At 40.1% G+C, this 17785-nt stretch overlaps 1 protein-coding gene across 6 annotated transcripts in view; it reads right to left on the reverse strand.

Annotated features, from left to right (window-relative positions):
• Rbms3 (RNA binding motif single stranded interacting protein 3) overlaps positions 1–17785 on the reverse strand; it is a 684722-nt gene that overhangs the window by 212207 nt on the left and 454730 nt on the right. For all 6 annotated transcript variants that reach the window (XM_059268834.1, XM_059268836.1, XM_059268833.1 and 3 more), the window contains exon 6: positions 14142–14221. In XM_059268834.1, the coding sequence (XP_059124817.1) occupies positions 14142–14221 (80 nt within the window). The remainder of the gene's footprint in view (positions 1–14141; positions 14222–17785) is intronic.

The following is a 17785-nucleotide window of genomic DNA, read 5'->3' on the forward strand; positions in this document are numbered from 1 at the left end:
GTTACAGATGTTTGTAAGCTGCTATATTGGTGCTGGGAAATGAACCCAGGTCCTCTGGAAGAACAACAAGAGCTGAGCCCTCTTTCCCTTCCTTCAAAGCCATCTTTTACACCGCCTGGATGTAAGGTAATATCCACCAAGGGCTGCAGTTCATAGGCTTCTACTGCTACATTGTACTCATAGTTTAGAAGGTAGATATTGCTGGCAATATTCTCACAATGCCAACAGATCAACAGTAGAACCAATAGTACTGCATCCCACAGAACTCTGAGAAGCTATACAGTCTCTGTTAAACTCATTAATGCATTTGTAAAACAGATACTTCTGGACTCTGACGGAACCAAGAGGTTTCATCAGGAGCTTGGTGAGGAGCTCAACGACTAATTCAATTTCAAAGGAGGGACAGCATCACAAGTGAAGGCCTGAGCTGAGAGATGACTCAGTGGTCACTAGTGTATCCCGCTCTTGCCGAGGACCTGCGTTTGCTTCCTAGCACCCATGCCAGGTGGCTCACACTGACTTGTAACTCCAGCTTCACGGGATGTAACTCATTCTTATGAACTCTCCGGGGACCTACTTTCACATGTGCCCATGTCCAGTGTCACCTCCTACATGCATATAGCTAAAAATAAATCTTTAAGAAGGTCAAGCTTCCTCTCTTCCACAGGCTAAGAGGCACACTCCACAGCATTAACTGTCTTATCAATTTAATCCACAGAAGGCAAAAAGGGTCTCAGTCATGAGATTCTCACAGGAAGAACATCGTAAGCAGGAGGAATGTTGTTCTTTGCATCAGTAACATCAAGTATAGCAAAGATGGCAAATGCTTTTGTTGCATTAAAAGAAATGAATGGGCTGTCAGATGGGATCCACTACATTAATATATCTGTATATAAAAAATTAAATGAGAAAATTGATATTAAGTTAGCTATGGCATCAATTTATCCATTTACAATGATAATTAGTTGCTATGAATGACCAGGTCAACAATTTCCTTAGAAACAAGTTTACAAATGCAATATTACAAACTAGTTTAAAAATGCAATAGCTTAAAAGAATTCATGATGTGATTCTGAAAAAGAAGATTCAATGTTTCCTCAAGGAAGCAAAACATTATGTGAGCACAAATAGCATATTGTATTAGTTACCTGTCTCGTTGCCTTGACAAAGTACCTGACTAGAACAATTCAAGGAAGGGAGGGGTCATGTTGGCTCACAGTTGGATGAGTGATGGCCAGAGTAGGAGGCAGTGGGTCACGTGCACACACAGTCAGGAAGCAGAGAGAGACAGATTCTAAGTTTGGCTCACCTTCTCCTTTGGATTCAGTCTGGACCCCCCAGCTAATGGGGTCATTTAGAGTGGGTCATCTCAGGTCAATTAACCTAATCCAGAAAATCTCTCAACAACATTCCTTAGAGCCTTGTTTCCATGGTGACTGTTATCCCATCATGCTGACAAGATTAGTTATCACACACAGAGTGTTTCATTACAGCTATGGTTTAAACCCTTGTTGCTAAGGTGTTACCTATCATTTAGTAACTTAGTGACTAGAATGTTCTTCCTTAGTGCATTCCACATGGGGAATTCAGCTTAATGGCGGAGTCTACCGGAAGGTTCAGAAGTCAGAATTGACCAAAAGCAATACTATAGGCTATGTGACAGCCTAGTCCCTCATGCCATATCTGTGGTTAACATTCTGGCTCTGCTGTTTGTCTCAGACTCAATCTCACATCTGGCAGGCTCACAGGCCACTCAAAATTTCTGTCAGCTCCCTCTGCACAATTCCTGCCTGTGGTTTCTATACCCCTTCATGAAACACTCACACATTGTCAAGCACTATGCTACTTACTAATAAAAATGGTAATGCAAATATTTTTAAAAATCACTGTAGCCCCTGTATTCAATAAAATAAGACACTGCAGACTGTTACACACATACTTGTTTATACAAAACAGTATGTGACATGTTGAAATGAGTTTTCATCCTCAATTATTCCTAATAAAATAGCTTTCTAGAACATAGCTAGTCTATCAAAATATGATTTTTTTCAAAAAAATTGGAAGATATCCTCACTCAACTTTATCCTGGTTGGCTCTTAGATAAAGTAAAAGATTTAAATTTTACTATACCAAGAGTAACCAAGGTTGGTTAGGTTTTCTCTCTTTCTCTTAGGACAATAACTCCTGAAGAGTTATTGAATTCTCATTTACAGGCTGTATCTATATAATATTTATTGAGATTTCACACTTACAAAACACACATATAAGGTTTCTACTTAATTTACTTTCAAATAGCAGTGATAGACAAGTTGAAAGTCAATACAAACACTTTTATTTTTTAAAGTTATTCTCAACATCAAAATAATGTAAATGTAGCCTTGTATTAAACTTTGGAAAGTATTATAGTGGCTCATACCTATAAACCTAGAATTTGTGGGGCAGAGACAGAATGTTGAAAATCTGAGGTCTGCCTAGGCAACAGAGCAAAAGCCTTCTTTAAATAATAAAAATATTGTCACCAGCAACAAATCTCTATAATTTCTGTAGTAGCTGGTAGAGGACAGATGGCTTTCTGCATCTTGTCCTTCATAGTAACAGAAACTGAGTAGCCTATGGGGCACTGGTCTCCAATGGAGAGAAAAATCAGAGTGCAAAAGCAACAATGTATGAGTATTATGAAAACACTTGCAGACTGTCAGAAAGGATCTTATGGAGCCCTGGAGGTCTCTGCTACAGCATTTTATTCCAAGCTACCAGCCATCTATGAGAGTTCATCTTAGTTTTTAACTTGACATACTTGGGAAGACAGAACATCAACTAAAGACCAGTCTCCATCAGATTGGCTCGTGGGCCTGTCTGTGGGGCACATGTAGAGTTCACAGGACAACTCTGTACAGTCAGTTCTCTCCTTCCACCTTATGTGAGTTCTGATGATTATACCCAGTTTACCAGGCTTGTTTGCCAGGCAAGACCCTTTTCCTGCTGGCCCCAAGGAAGTTTTAAAAATCATTGAATCTTAAGAATTCTCTTTGTTATCCTATCATATATATTTATATTTACTGTTCCAGCACCTGTGAAAATTTTAATTTGTGTCTAAAGTTTAAACCTCCATAAGGAACACAACCATTTGAAGTTTGAGGACACAGCATTTCATGGGAGTAAATGGGGATGGTGCATCGTTTAAAATTTGCACCTGATATCAGCTACAATAAGTCTCTTTGCCCTCTCAGTCCCTCTTCTTTTTCAATATTGGGAATTACCAACGTGATATTAAAGTTGAAATCTAAGAGAAACATATTTGCATTAATTAATAACTTTTCATAGCATATTTTAGGCTTTCGGATAGTCATTTGGTTCAACTGTTATTTTAGTGGGTAAAAAATAATCATGTGTTCTTGTGATATGAAAGAAGACAGACAGGGTGAAGATGATAGGGTTAAAAGTTTAAGTGGGACTAGCGATTGGAAAGGGTATGGAGTGGGGGTAGATTAACCAAAACTAAGAATGTATGAAAATGTTTCATCTAAAGCCACTGGTTTATAAGCCGATTTAAAATATATAATTACAAAAAGTAATGTGTTCTGAGATTCAAAGACCTCTCTGCTTAAGGGTTTTCTTTTCAATGTTATATAGTCTTCCCTAACCCATCCTACTGAAAAGGCATAAAGAAACTAAGTTAAAATAAGGCGGTTTTTCTCCTGTTTTACATATGAGCAGTTGTTGAACAATGTAACATTGCTTGGGTGAAATTAATTTAAAACAAGTCCTAAACTAGTGTATAAGATTTCTCTTCTAATCAAATGTGTACGATGTCTGTCTGTGTCTTAACACATCACACATCATAGAGAGCATAGAATTGTATCATACTGGTCTGTGGGTAACACGCAGGTCCAATGAGCTAAACTCAACACACACATAGCACATCCAGGAGGCTTGAGGGGAGAACCCAAGGTCTTGACATTTCAGCTTCTAATGACTAGCTGCCTTCCTCCACAGTCAAGGCCAACAGTGGTGGCTCCACTTTCTACCCTGCTTTATTCTGATCACTTGAACTTTTAAGAACGCCTGTGGCATCATTTGGCTCGCCAGACAATCCACACAATTTTTCTATTTTGAGTCTGGTTTAATTACTTAATTCCTCTTTTGTATGTCAACAACATATTTACAGTTCTGAAAGGTAGGATCAAGAGTTCTTTGGGTCCTGCCCACCAAGTCTGTATATTAACAAATTAGTTATTTATCAATTAGCAAATAATCATTATTACTATTGCTGCATTCGGAGCATTGGTTTGGATGCCTGAACCAAACAGCAAAGTGTAGTACCTGTATTCCTAGAGTTTGTGAAATAATTATTTAAAGAAAATAGACAGACATACACACACATGAATAAAAAACAAAATAGCTCTTTAAAAAGAGGCTGGTGGGGGGAGAAAAATGTCAACATTCTTTTTCTTGTTGTTGTTGTTGTTGTTGTTGTGTTATGTTTAGAGATAATTGACAGCCCATGGGACAAAGATGACTTTGAAAGACATAAAGTCAGAAAATAAGACACAAGTACATTCATTTGTGAGATGTTTCTGGTTTGAAACTGGAAAAGGCTAAAATAATAGAAAAATAATTAATCTATCAATCATGGGCTTAAAGACATGAGAAGTCAGAGGCGGTAGATAATAAGATAAACAAATGAAGGCTACTACAGAGCCTGCCTAATGAGTCTTCCCATTCACAGTCTTCTTAAAGTCTTGTCTTTGCAGACTTCATTGTTAAAAATAAAATAAGATCTTAAGTAATGAGTTGGATATATGGCAGGCATCTTGACAGTTGCTGGCAGAGATTGGAATACATTTAATTCAGAATACTAGCCATTTATCCAGGAATGGGTTAGAATTTGTTTTAAATGAAATCTACTAAATAAAACCGTCTATTTAGAAGTGCACCAAGTGCTTCATTATTCAGTTTGCTCTCCCTGGCTTGTGCCTTAATTGGTCTTAAGCCACTCAACACTCTTTGCTTGCTAATCAGATGTACTTGGGTAGACACTTAAATAGCTTACTCATTAGCAACACTGACAGGAGGCAGAGCCCAACGCTATCTTAGAAACAAAATTAACAATTTACTGTGGATTTGGGAAGGTTTTACTGTCAAACCTCCCATTCAGAAATGCGCACACACCTAAACATGATTAGTATTTTAGAAATTAGTGATGAAGATAGTCTTCATCATGGAGATGAATATGAGACTCTCTGTCCCAACCTCATTCAATAATCAGAGGTCACACACATTCTGATGCTACATGTATACATATGACCACTAGAGCTTTGAAAGTATTGTAACAATTAAAATCTACATGTGATAATATTGGAGTTTATTGACAATAAGCATTGTAGCATTCTTCTGGCAAAGAAAAGCAATGGCATTGCCAAGACACAAAAATACAGGCCAGGGAACTTCTGTGCATTCTTGAGATGTTCATTTTTTTCTGAGCCTGGTGTTAGAAGCCTGAAATTCCAGCTAACTGGAAGGCTGAGACTAGGTGGAAGAGTGACAGTCATAGGTTGTGATGGTTAGTTTTTAGTGGCAGAATCTAGAATAGTAGCCTCTGGGCATACCTGTGTGGGACTATCTTGGTAGTGTTAATTGAGGTGGGAAGACCTGTCCACTGTGGGTGGCACCATTCCCTAGCTGCAATCCTGCACTATGTAAGTGGAGAAGGGCGCTGAGCAGCAGCATACACCATTCTCTGCTTCCTGATTGCAGATATGATGGGAGCTGCTGCTTCAAGCTACTGCTACCTCCACTTCCCAGTCACTGTACCCTGGAACTGTCAGTTGAAACAAGTCTACTATCCCTTAAGTTACTTTTGCCAGGGTGTTTTTACCATAAGAAAGATATAAATTCAAGGTCAGTGTGGGCTACAGAGTAAGTTCAAAGTTAGCCTGGGCAACTTCATGGGATGTTGTCTCAAACTTAAAAAATGAATTAACCTGGGAATATTATTTAATGCCATAGTACCTACCCAGTATGTGTGAGGCTTCTAGGGTCAATCCCACAAGTTCAGGGTTATTCCAGGGGATGACACATCTCCAAGTTTGCATAAGGCCTGGGTTGGTTGAGCCCTGGTCAGTTTTATTCCAAAGTGGGAAAGTGGACAAAATAAGTGTATATATGTGTGAGATGCATTAGAGGTCCTGGAGATGGCCATTATCACCTATAACTAAAAGTACAGATGATAGAAGGGGATGGGTATGAGGCACAGAATTCTGTTTTTTCTGACCTTTGTGGTCTCTTCCAGATGAATTTGTGTCTTTTCTATTTAACACATTATCCAGTTTACAATTGTATTACCCTTGTCTTTTCTTCTCCTATATTAAATCAGTTACATGTTTACCATTGCTAAGGCCAGTGTGGTCCACAGAAGGCTAAGATAGATTGGACCAAGTCACTTGCCAAACAATTCATACAAAATTGAAGACACCACTGACCATAATATTTTCTGGTTGTTTCCCAGAGTTTACTAACAATATTACAACAATAACAATAATTCTACTTCTTTTCTACAAATCTGCTATGTATTTAATACATAGAAATAATCTAGAATTTTTGTGAAAATGTAGCTCTTCAGTGCTTTCCAAGTGAGCACAAAGCCCTGCATGCCTGTCCTAGCTCTTGTAATGTCAGCATTCAGGAGGCCAGAACAGCAGGATTAGAAGCTCAATTTCATTCTTGGCTATAGAGTGAGTTCCAGACCAGCAGCCAGCCTGAGAGACATGAGAGTTCATCTCAAAAGAAGAGAAAGAAGGTAAGGAGCCAGAGAGATGGCTCAGTGGTTAAAAGTACTGGCTGTTCTTGCAGAGAACCCAGGTCCAATTCCCATCACCCACGTGGCAGCCACAACCATCTGTAACTCCAGTTCTATGGGAATCAACCTCCTCTTCTGGCCTCCACAGTTACTGCATGCATATTTCAACTAGCTAGCCAAAGCCAAGGATAAGTTCCCAGATACTTCAGGGCTCTGTAGGGCATGAACTCGAAAGGATCGCTTTCAAAGAGATCCTGAGGCAGAGTGACCCACAGTATGGGAAAGGCTTTCACATGTAAGAACAGCTATTGATAAGCACGACCTGCATGCTGTATTGTAGGAAAATAAATCATGTTCTATTCTCAGATGAGACTTCTGCCTGTGAGCACATGTTGCTGTTAGCAAAGCTGTCTTTCCAGAAGAGAATGGAATAATCCATTTCTGTTCTTAAAGATTTTCTTATTCTTAGATAATTACTCCTAATCCCAACTGAACTCCAGAAAATCCAAGAGAGTTGAAAGGTGCACAGACATTCATAGAAATTTTTTAAAAATTAAGGAAAAATGAAAGAACAGAAAAATGACACCCCTTAAGTATTGCTAAAACCCACTTACTAAGTAAAATCAAAACTGATACCCAATTGGGTTGAATGTTGTACAAAAACCACTCTTCGAAATTTTTCTCTGACACTCTCATGAAGTGTTCATATACATTCATAATTTACATAGTGTTACTTATTTCAAGACAAAAGAAACAATGAATTTACATCAAGAAGATAAAGGGTAAACAAATTTATATCACAGAAGATAGGATTTTTCTAGTTCTTACTCTCTAGTCCAAACTGCTGTTGTGAACAAGGTCTGTTAAAAACGGAAAACATTCCATAATGCAGCAAGCTACCTTTCAACTCTCTTGGATTTTCTGGAGTTCAGTTGGGATTAGGAATAATTATCTAATTATAAGAAAATCTTAAGAACAGAAATGGATTATTCCATTCTCTTCTAGAAAGACAGCTTTGCAAACAGCAACATGTGCTCACAGGCAGAAGTCTCATCTGAGAATAGAACATGATTTATTTTCCTACAATACAGAGTGCAGGTCGTGCTTATCAATAGCTGTCCTTACATGTGAAAGCCTTTCCCATACTGTGGGTCACTCTGCTTCAGGGCTTCTTTGAAAGCGATCCTTTCGAGTTCATGCCATACAGAGCCCTGAAGTATCTGGGAACTTATCCTTGGCTTTGGCTAGCTAGGTGAAAATAAAATGCTTTGGGGCTGCCCAACATAGCTATGTAATTCATTACAGAACACAGAAATGCCTGGAGTGAGGCAGGCAAGCAACTAATGAGCATTCATTTTGTGCAGGAAATATCAAGATCGATACATAGGACATGTAACATTTATGGAACACTGTGTTGTCTTTGCTCTCTATAGAAAGGAGCATATATTGCAGGATCTCTTTCTGCTAATGGTACTGATGTGATGTTCAAATGACTGACACCATTTAATATGTGAGGTTGGCCTCACCTTCCTATCTGTCAGTGGCAACAGTAATGTTTGATCATTTTTAGCTTCCTCAGCCAGGTGTCCTAATGCTTTACAGTTTGATTCTGGCATCTATCTATCCAACTACCTAGATTTATATCTATCAACTATCTGTCTGTCAACCATCTATCTATATGTGTCTATCTATCATCTACCAATCACCTACCTACCTATCATCTATATCTATCCATCTATCTATCTATACATATCTATCTGTCATTTATCTATACTACACTTATCTATCTATACATATTTATCATCTATCTTCCCATCCCCCTTCTTCTTTCCTGATCCAGTTGATCAGCATCTGAACCATTTGGTGATGCTCTAACAGTGTAAATGGAATGATTCATGATGTCCTTATTAACATTAGACCTCTTATGTATCAGTGGAAAGCATCTTGCCATATAGAGAGAGCTGGGATGATCCAAAATGTGGCATCTACATCATTCCCTTCAAAATCACATTGATGTATGTCACAAAGAGAAACAACAATGTAACTAATATTTAATGAGCAAATTATTCCCACTACAATCAAAACATAAATGGTGTTGACTATGTAAATGAGATCAATGTTAGATGATATCCTTGCAAATGCGCTTAACAGTGATGGTCCTGAATTTACAATTTATAACCATGTCAAGACTTGGTATTCAAGTAGTCATTTTTCTTGATCCTTCGTAGAAATGGCACCACAGGGATCAGGAGATGAGAGAGGTGATTACCTGGACACAACAATGAGCCTTGCAGATCCTACAAGGGTCACCGTCATTGCCAAGGGAGACAGAATGAGAATACCATTGTGTGCTCTGCAGTGTGTGCATCCTTCCACAATCATCCTCAAGTGAAGAAGGGAGTGGTATCAACTTAGCACCAACAGCTCTGTACTCACAAAGAGTGAGACAGGGTGGTGGAGTGAGTCAACATCTGACCTTACCCACAGCCTTCTCATGACACAGTGGCCCAGGTCACTGCACAAGACTATGGCTTCCTCACACACAGCTTTAAATATCGCTACATTGAAGGCATCCATGTGCACGTCCACAAAGCCACAGACTTCTTTTTTTTTCTTAAGAAATTTTTTATTCATTTTACATACCAACCACAGATCCCACTCTCTTCCCTTGTACTGAGTGACCCCAAACACATTGAACGACGCTAAAGCAGAAGACTGGAGTTATCAATTTTTTGAACTCTTATTTAATTAGTTCTTTGAGAATTCTGTACAATGGGTTTGATCATATTCACCCTTATTTTTGATTCAAGAAGGCCATATCAATTAACTTTATTTTAAAAATTATTAGTATGTCCACCAGCAAGGACAAGCTCTCTCAAGTATCCTACTGAAAAGAGTTAGAAAACTGGTCACTTGAAGAAAGAAAATAAGAAAGAAACAAGGCTGGAGATGGCTCAGTGGTTGTGAACACTTGATGTTCTTCCAGAAGACATCCATTTCGATCCAAGCACCCACATTGGCTCACAATCTTTTGTAACTCCAGCTCCAAGGGATCCAACAACTTCTCTGGCTGCCCTTGGCACCCCCACACAAATACTCATACAGATTACCAAGCACATGCACATAAATCAAAATAATAAATATATTTTTAAACCACTCTGGGGATTCTCTTCTGTGTGCTGTAAGAAATCCTAGAAACCTTGAATTCTTTGTCTTTGCAATGGAAGAGAAAATTCAATTAACAAATGAGTTTCTATCAATGCTCATATGTAAAGCTCTGACCATGTAAGCATCAGCACCAAGTTCAATGCCCTCTTTCCAGAACTCATGTAGAAACAGAATAGATTAGTATGAGTGTCTGTGATCACAGTGTATCTACAGCAAGACATGGGAGATGAAGGCAGAATGCCCAGAACCTCACAGCCAGGTAGCCTTGAGTACACAGCCACAAACAACAAGAGAGACCCTGCCTTAAACAAGATGGAACGAAAGGAAGGCCTAACCACCAAGACTGTCTGCTCACTTCCCCATGTCCACCATGGCCTGGATGTAACAACACTCACACACTTTCACATGTACATGCACATACACACACACTAAAGTCTAAAAAATGTGAGTTCTGAAAATAGTATGTCAAATGTATCCACATAGAAACTACAAGCATCAATCCAAGTAAGCAGCATATGCCCAATTTGATCCTACCTGCCACAACATCCACATTGTATCCTATGGGGACATTTTCTTACACCTTCCAAAAACCTATTTCTTATGACATACGCTTGTATTTCACATCAGATTTACATATCAAAGATTTAATATCTTCAGTTAGCATTTGAAGCTTTTATTAAACTCTATTTGACTTCCAAAACTATGCATAAATAAAGGCAAACGAGAACTCCTGGTGATCAGCATGGCATAGTTAATTCTACTCTACTGAGAGAAGGCCTCAGAAGCATAAAGCTCCACCTCTAAGTATTTTGTAACTGAGCAAGCTCTTAGTTTCCTTGTTCCCATGAGATAGCAAGGGGCTGAAAAACTCAAAGCAAATCCCTGTTATGCACTGTGTTTCCAGTGGGTGTAGCTATGATGTTCTGTGTACACATGAAGGATGTTGGGACATTTAGGGATCTGTAAGGACTTTAGCATTAAACTGTTTTAATCACCCATAAGTTTGGGGAAAACCAAACAAAATATTTCCAAACAGGTCAGGTCAAGCTGGGTTTCAGTCTTTTTTCCCCTACAAAGGAAGCAACCTATAAAGTTAAAAATCTGTGCTCAAAATTTAATTAATGATTATTTCCATATAGTTGGCTTTTTGTTTAACTCTTTAATGTAATCATATGATTCACACCTAGTTCAATGCCTTCTGTGTATAGAGACATCTGTTGGGTAAACTGGGATTAAGATGAGGAAAATGCAGGGTCTAGGAAGCAGGCTCAGTCAGTAAAGAGCTTGCCACTCACGCATGAGGACCTGAGTTCAGACCCCAGCACCCACATAAAAGCTAGGCATGGTGTTGTGTGCCTGTAATCCTAGATTGGGAAAAAGCAGGACTGTGGTGGTATTGTATTCCCCAAAATATTGTGTACCCTAATAAATTTATCTGGGGTCAGAGAACAGACAGTCACTAGACACAGAGGCTAGAAAATTGTGTCACTCACGCCTTTAATCCTAGCATTCCAGAGGCAGAAATCCATCTGGGATCTCTGTGAGTTCAAGGCCACATTGGAAAGAGCCAGGCATGGTGACACACGCCTTTAATCCCAGAGAGTGAGCCTTTAATCCCAGGGAGTGATGGTAGAAGGCAGAAAGATATATAAGGCGTGAGGAACAGGAACTAGAAGCATTTTGGCCTGGGTAAGCATTTGACTGGTTAAGCTTTCAGGCTTCTAGCAGCACAGTTCAGCTGAGAGCCATTGGGATGAGGACACAGAAACATCCAGTCTGAGGAAACAAGACCAGCTGAGGAACTGGCAAGGTGAGATAGCTGTGGCTTGTTCTGTCTCTCTGATCTACCAGCATTCACCCCCAATACCTGGCTCCAGGTTTGATTTTATTTATTTATTTATTTTTTTCGAGACAGGGTTTCTCTGTGTAGCTTTGCGCCTTTCCTGGAACTCACTTGGTAGCCCAGGCTGGCCTCGAACTCACAGAGATCCGCCTGGCTCTGCCTCCCGAGTGCTGGGATTAAAGGCGTGCGCCACCACCGCCCGGCAGGTTTGATTTTATTAATAAGACTCTTTAAGATTCCTGCTACACAGGACAGGCAAATCCCTGGAGACATTAGCCAGCCATTCTCACCAAATTGCTGAATTTTTGGTTCAGCAGGAGACTGTCTCAAAAAATAACACACACACACACACACACACACACACACACACACACACACACACACCTCCTCAATTCAATGCCAGTTCTGGGCAGAATGTCTTGAGATGTCTATTTATACTAACAGGAAAAAAAGCCCACAGTGTTTCTCCTAAAATGCAAAGACAGCTTCCATGCTGAGAAGAAAACTGTTACAGCCTTTCTTAACAACACCATATGTCTCCAAGCAGATCATGACGAAGTTAGTTCCCAGGGGGACGTTCTCTGTGGAAGCTAACCAAATCTAAAAGCAGGCTTGGCTCCATGCACATTCACTGACTAACTAATGATCTGCCTTTGCATCTTCTCTGTCATCCAAATATCCTAAGAAAGGGTCTTTCTGCTTTCCCAACATCCTCCCCAAGCAATCAAGTCAGGACAAAAGCTCTGACTATGCCACCAAAATAAATAAATAAATAACCTCTCTTTTTCTTCCCATTTTCTCCTCTATACAACTTCAATCATTTTTAAGGAAAAGAAAAGCCAAATTTCCAAACCCTCTGATGGATTTCAATGATAGTTTTGCTATAGCAGTAATTGTTGAAACCCAGAATATAATTTAATATACACACATATACACACACACACATACATACACACATATGTATGTGCATATTTCCACTGAGACAGGTCATCATCAAAAGAGCCATAAATTAACAAACAATCACTAAAAAATTCTTTACACACTATACTTTTTCCCAGTCCAGCATTTCATTCAATCTTAATTTTTTTATATGCAAAACCAGTTTTGTAGACAGGATCTTAGGTATCCCAGACTGTCTTTAAAGTCTCTATGTAACTGTAGACAACCTTGAACTTCTGATCCTCCTGCCTCTACCTCCCAAGTGCTGGGATGACAGGTGTGAACCACCATGCCCAAGTTTCATGAACTATATTTCAATGTAATCATCCAACATCAAATACTTTTCTCATTCCCTAGCAGATTAAGCCAAGTTAAAGCATTCATAATTCTGATAGACATGATATATTTTATTTTTTTATGTTAAATGTAACTCTTAATAACATGAAGTGGTATCTTTTTACAATGTATATAAAACTCTTAAGATTTCTGCCTTGAGAATATATAAAATGCTACGGGACAATATAGATTGGAGCTTTTAATAATTTCTCAAACTGTCACTTATATTATTATAAAATATAACATTTTTGCTCTCAGATTTCATGACTGTCAAATTGCCATAAAGTTTCTAAGTGCTTACTTGTCTTTGAACATTTTTCTTGTAAGTGGAGAGTGGTGTTTGGGGTTCAGTATAAGCCTTTCAGGTATACTATGAATATCACTGCATAGCCACTTAATAAACGGCAGATGAAGGATTCAACACTCATGTCGAGAGTCACAAGCATCCCTCATCTCAAGGACACCTGCACTTGACTCCGATTTTCTTCTAATCCACTTCAGGGAATCAGCAGCACAAATTCAAACACAGAACCATGAAGAATCACCAAGAAAGTCTGAGAGCGTGTTATTAGATAGTGTTCAAACACACACATTTATGGACTGGGGAGTTGTCTCTGTGGGTTAAATGCTCACTCTACAAGTGTGAGGACCCAAGTTCAAATCTCCAGAATCCACGTAAAAGCCCGGCATGGCTATGCACTGGGGAAGGGAGACAGGTGCTTTCCTGGAGCTCACTGGCCATCAGGATAACCGAAATGGTGAGCTTCCAGTTCAGTGAGAGACCATGTCTCAAGAGAATAAAAAGGGGATTGATAAGGAAGACATCCAATATTCCCCTTTGGCCTTCTCATGTGAGTGTATGGGCCTGTGTATTCACGTACACATACGCATACACCATACATACACTGCATATATTTGAAAAAAAAGAGAAACAAAAAATAAATCTTTGCAACAGCCGCCCCCCCCCCCCCCCCGACTCACATACACAGTATGGAAATGATTTAACAATAGCCATAAGCCTAGGCACTTTTAGTGGCTTCTGATGGTATTTCTTACCTGGGATGCCTGGTGGTGTTTTCAGATATTTTCCATTAAAATGTTGAATCACCACTTCACATTTTTCAGTAGACTCCATTCTAGGGGGAAGAAAAGTATGGGGAGGTGAACATGAGATTATATACTTTTATCAAGTTGTTCTTATAAAAATAAGCAAGAAAGGGTAATAAGACAGGGCTGGAGAAGTTTGATTTGACATGTATACATGAATTATCATCTGCTGCCATAGCTACTGTAGTGGGCTCATGGGACTTGACAAGGTTTTCATTGCTCAATGTGTCATCCCCATATAGCTGCCCAGGTGGATATCACAGAGCTAACCTGAGACTTTTTCTTCCTTCCACCCAAGGTGGCTTGGCAGTTGAAAGCATCCAATAGATGTTCACCAAATGACTGAATTAGCAGCCTTGCCAGGCAGGTCATATCAACGAGGGCATGGAAGCTGGAGGAGATAAACTACCTCTCCAGTAAGTGGTAGAGTTGGGATCTGGACTAACACTCAGCCATGGTCAAAGCCTGTGCTGTGGCAATTCAGCCAACAGCTTGCTGCCTGCAGTAGTAATAGTATGGTGGGATAGTTATCAGCACTGTGGCACTTTTATTAAAAAGTTACTATGTGGAAGACACCTAGAGAGAGTTATTTGGGGCCCCTACATGTAGGAGGAAGCTAAACACACACACACACACACACACACACAACCATATTTCTTCATTTTAGAATTTTCACTACTCTCCTATTCTTTTTTATATTTAATACTAGATACTAATATTCATAAAATGAAGTTTTTGTATAAAATGTCAGCATCTCATGTACAATCTAAGGAGCGATCACTGTTAGCCATTCCACTGCCATGTTAATCTTGGCAAGGCTGCCCTGGCTCAGGCACATCTGCAAGAATTTCCAAAAAATAAATTGTATATGGCCTTTATTTTGTTGTTTCTATAATTGTGTGTGTGTCTGTGTATGTGTGTGTGTCTGTATATGTGTGTCTGTGTCTGTATATGTGTGTGTGTCTGTGTGTGACAGTCACACCTGCAGAGGCCAAAAGAAGGAGTCAGATACCCTAGAGCTGGAATTACAAGCGGCTGTGAACCACCCCAGGTAGGTGTTGGGAACTGAACTCATGTTCTCTGGAAAAGCAGTAAATGCTCTTAATTACAGACCCATCTCTCTGACTCCATAAATGAAAATTTAAATATACAATACACATATAAATATATATAATTTCATTCATTACTTAATGACAAGAAGCCTCAAATTGTAAGACATTGGGATAAGAAAAGCAAGACTTATATTTTCCTCATTCTAAATATTTAGGAACAGGCAAATATAATGTTCTCTCTCTTTACATTTCCTACCTAGTAGAACCTCTAACATATTCCTCCTATTTCTGTAAAGTTGTTTTTTTTTTTTTTAAAGTAGGAAACTTCCTTTTCTAGGAACAAAAGAATTCTAATTCTGTCTCGCTATCTTCCTTCAGGATCTACTCCTGGTAGCCTCTTTGAGGAAAAGCTTCCTCCTAGCAGAGACATGAATGAGAGAGGAAATGGGCGCCCTTAACTCCCACAGATGGGTCATCACTGGGATCTTATTCTAGGGGTTAAAGACAGAAGGCGCAGGCCTGAGTCCCTTCTCTGTTAATCTCTCTTTGTGAGCTCACGGAGACGCCAGGCAGTGGAGACTGAGTGTCGCCTGCAAAGCCCCACCGATCAAGCCTTTCCCTTTGTCCTCAAATGACATACACTTTTAAACAGAGACCAAACATAGTTGAAGGTTTCAATGTGCAACTGCTGATTTTGTGAATACAGAACAAGCTATAAAGAAAATGGGCTGCTAGACACTCCACGTGCCTATTCCTATTTTTACTCTGGTTTGAAAGTTTGAAGTCATCCCTTCTGGGTTCTAAGTACGATCATCTTATCTTAACACCGTTTTCAGCCTGGCAAGCCTGCTGGGGGCTCTTTCTAAGAACACAAAGACAGCAGGCAGAGAGATGGCTCACTCTGGGTTCATTCAGATCTAACTAAGTAGACGTCTGCTGTGAGTCACCAGAGACTCTTCTCTGAGAGAATAAACGCAATAAAAGTCTGTTTTCCGTGGCTGTCATCATGCAGGGTCAAAGCACGTTACATTGTACCACCCGGCAGTGACAATTTCATTTGGATACACGGGGGCCACATCTGAACAAGGCAAAGCTGTCCCAGCAATGATGGCTGGGGCTTCTAAGAGTGCCAAAGGGGCAGGGGCAATGTTCTGGAAACAGAACAGAAGTGTAGGTGAATACCCGCGTTAGCCAGAACATGCCTATTTTCTGCTCAAGTTTCACAATTAAGTGCTCTGTGAGGCTGCCAGCTCAAGCTATCTGAAATCCTGCCCGTGCCTGGCTTGAAATTGACACGAGTGCGCTCAAGTATGTTTGAAAAGACAGCACCATCCGCAGCTGCCTTTACAAGCCCCTTTCAGGCAGCCTGGCTCACTACTACAATGCCTCTATTCTTCCAGGAGGTACCTGAGCACTCTCCACCCCCACCCCCACACCCTCCTCTGCCCTGCAGAACAGCTCCTGGGTGGGGCCAGCACCTGACAATGCATTAAGCAGACTCTTATGAGACTCCAGTCACTGTGTAAGGCTTCTGGAGCATTGTTCGGTCTGCCATTGAAACATAAACACACACTCAGGGTCCTGTTTCTTTCTTGTCTCGTGACTTGGAACTGCTGGCTTCAGTCATTTGAAACACACTCAAGACTTCTGTTGTTGCTGCACCAGCTGCCTCCTCCGCATTCGCCTCCTTCCTCCTCCTCCTCCTCCTCCTCCTCCTCCTCCTCCTCCTCCTCCTCCTCCTCCTGTTCTTCTAAACAACTGTTACCACAAAGAGAACCTGATTTCACAGCTCACACAATTCCCACAGTCAAACTACAATACATGAGAGCCTGATGGAGCATCGGCAGAATGTTCTGGATCAGGCTTGACACACAGAGGAAGAAAAATCTTGTGGAAAACCATGTTCAGCTTAACTCTCTCACCTCAACAGAGAACTCTCAGTTCACGATCTGAAAGCTCTAAGCATTATAAGCCACGGATTTAAAAACAAATCCACTCCGTCATGTGTAATGCTTAATTAGAGGTTTCCGCTCTTGTGAAATGTTTGGGGTTTTGCAATCACAGGCACTGGATAAATTGTTGGTGACTTGGAGCATCCAACTTTGCGAGCCAACATCCTCATTTCTGGTAAGATTTACACAAAGCGTCAAAACTATCAGAAGAATTTTAATGACTAAAACGTGTGCTCTTTCTAGCATTTCAAAAATAAATCATGTCATTTGCTTCTTAACCCATCGTAACATAGAGGACAATGGTGAGACCCTAGCACAAAGACAAATAAAGAATTGTGGCATTCTATCTTAGGCTGTGTGTGTGTGTGTGTGTGTGTGTGTGTGTGTGTGTGTGTATGCAACGCACATGTGGAGGGCGGAGGACAACCTCAAGTAACATTCCACAGGCACCCTCTACCTTTTTCCTTTGAGACAAAATCTACCCACCAAGTAGGCTAGGCTGGCTGGCAACTTGCTTTTTTCTGAGTCCGTTGTCTGCCATTCTTAGGACACAACTGTGACAAGTACCAAATAGTACAGAGAATGGCCT

This window comes from Peromyscus eremicus, chromosome 7, assembly GCF_949786415.1.
Source record: "Peromyscus eremicus chromosome 7, PerEre_H2_v1, whole genome shotgun sequence".
Lineage (NCBI taxonomy): Eukaryota > Metazoa > Chordata > Mammalia > Rodentia > Cricetidae > Peromyscus > Peromyscus eremicus.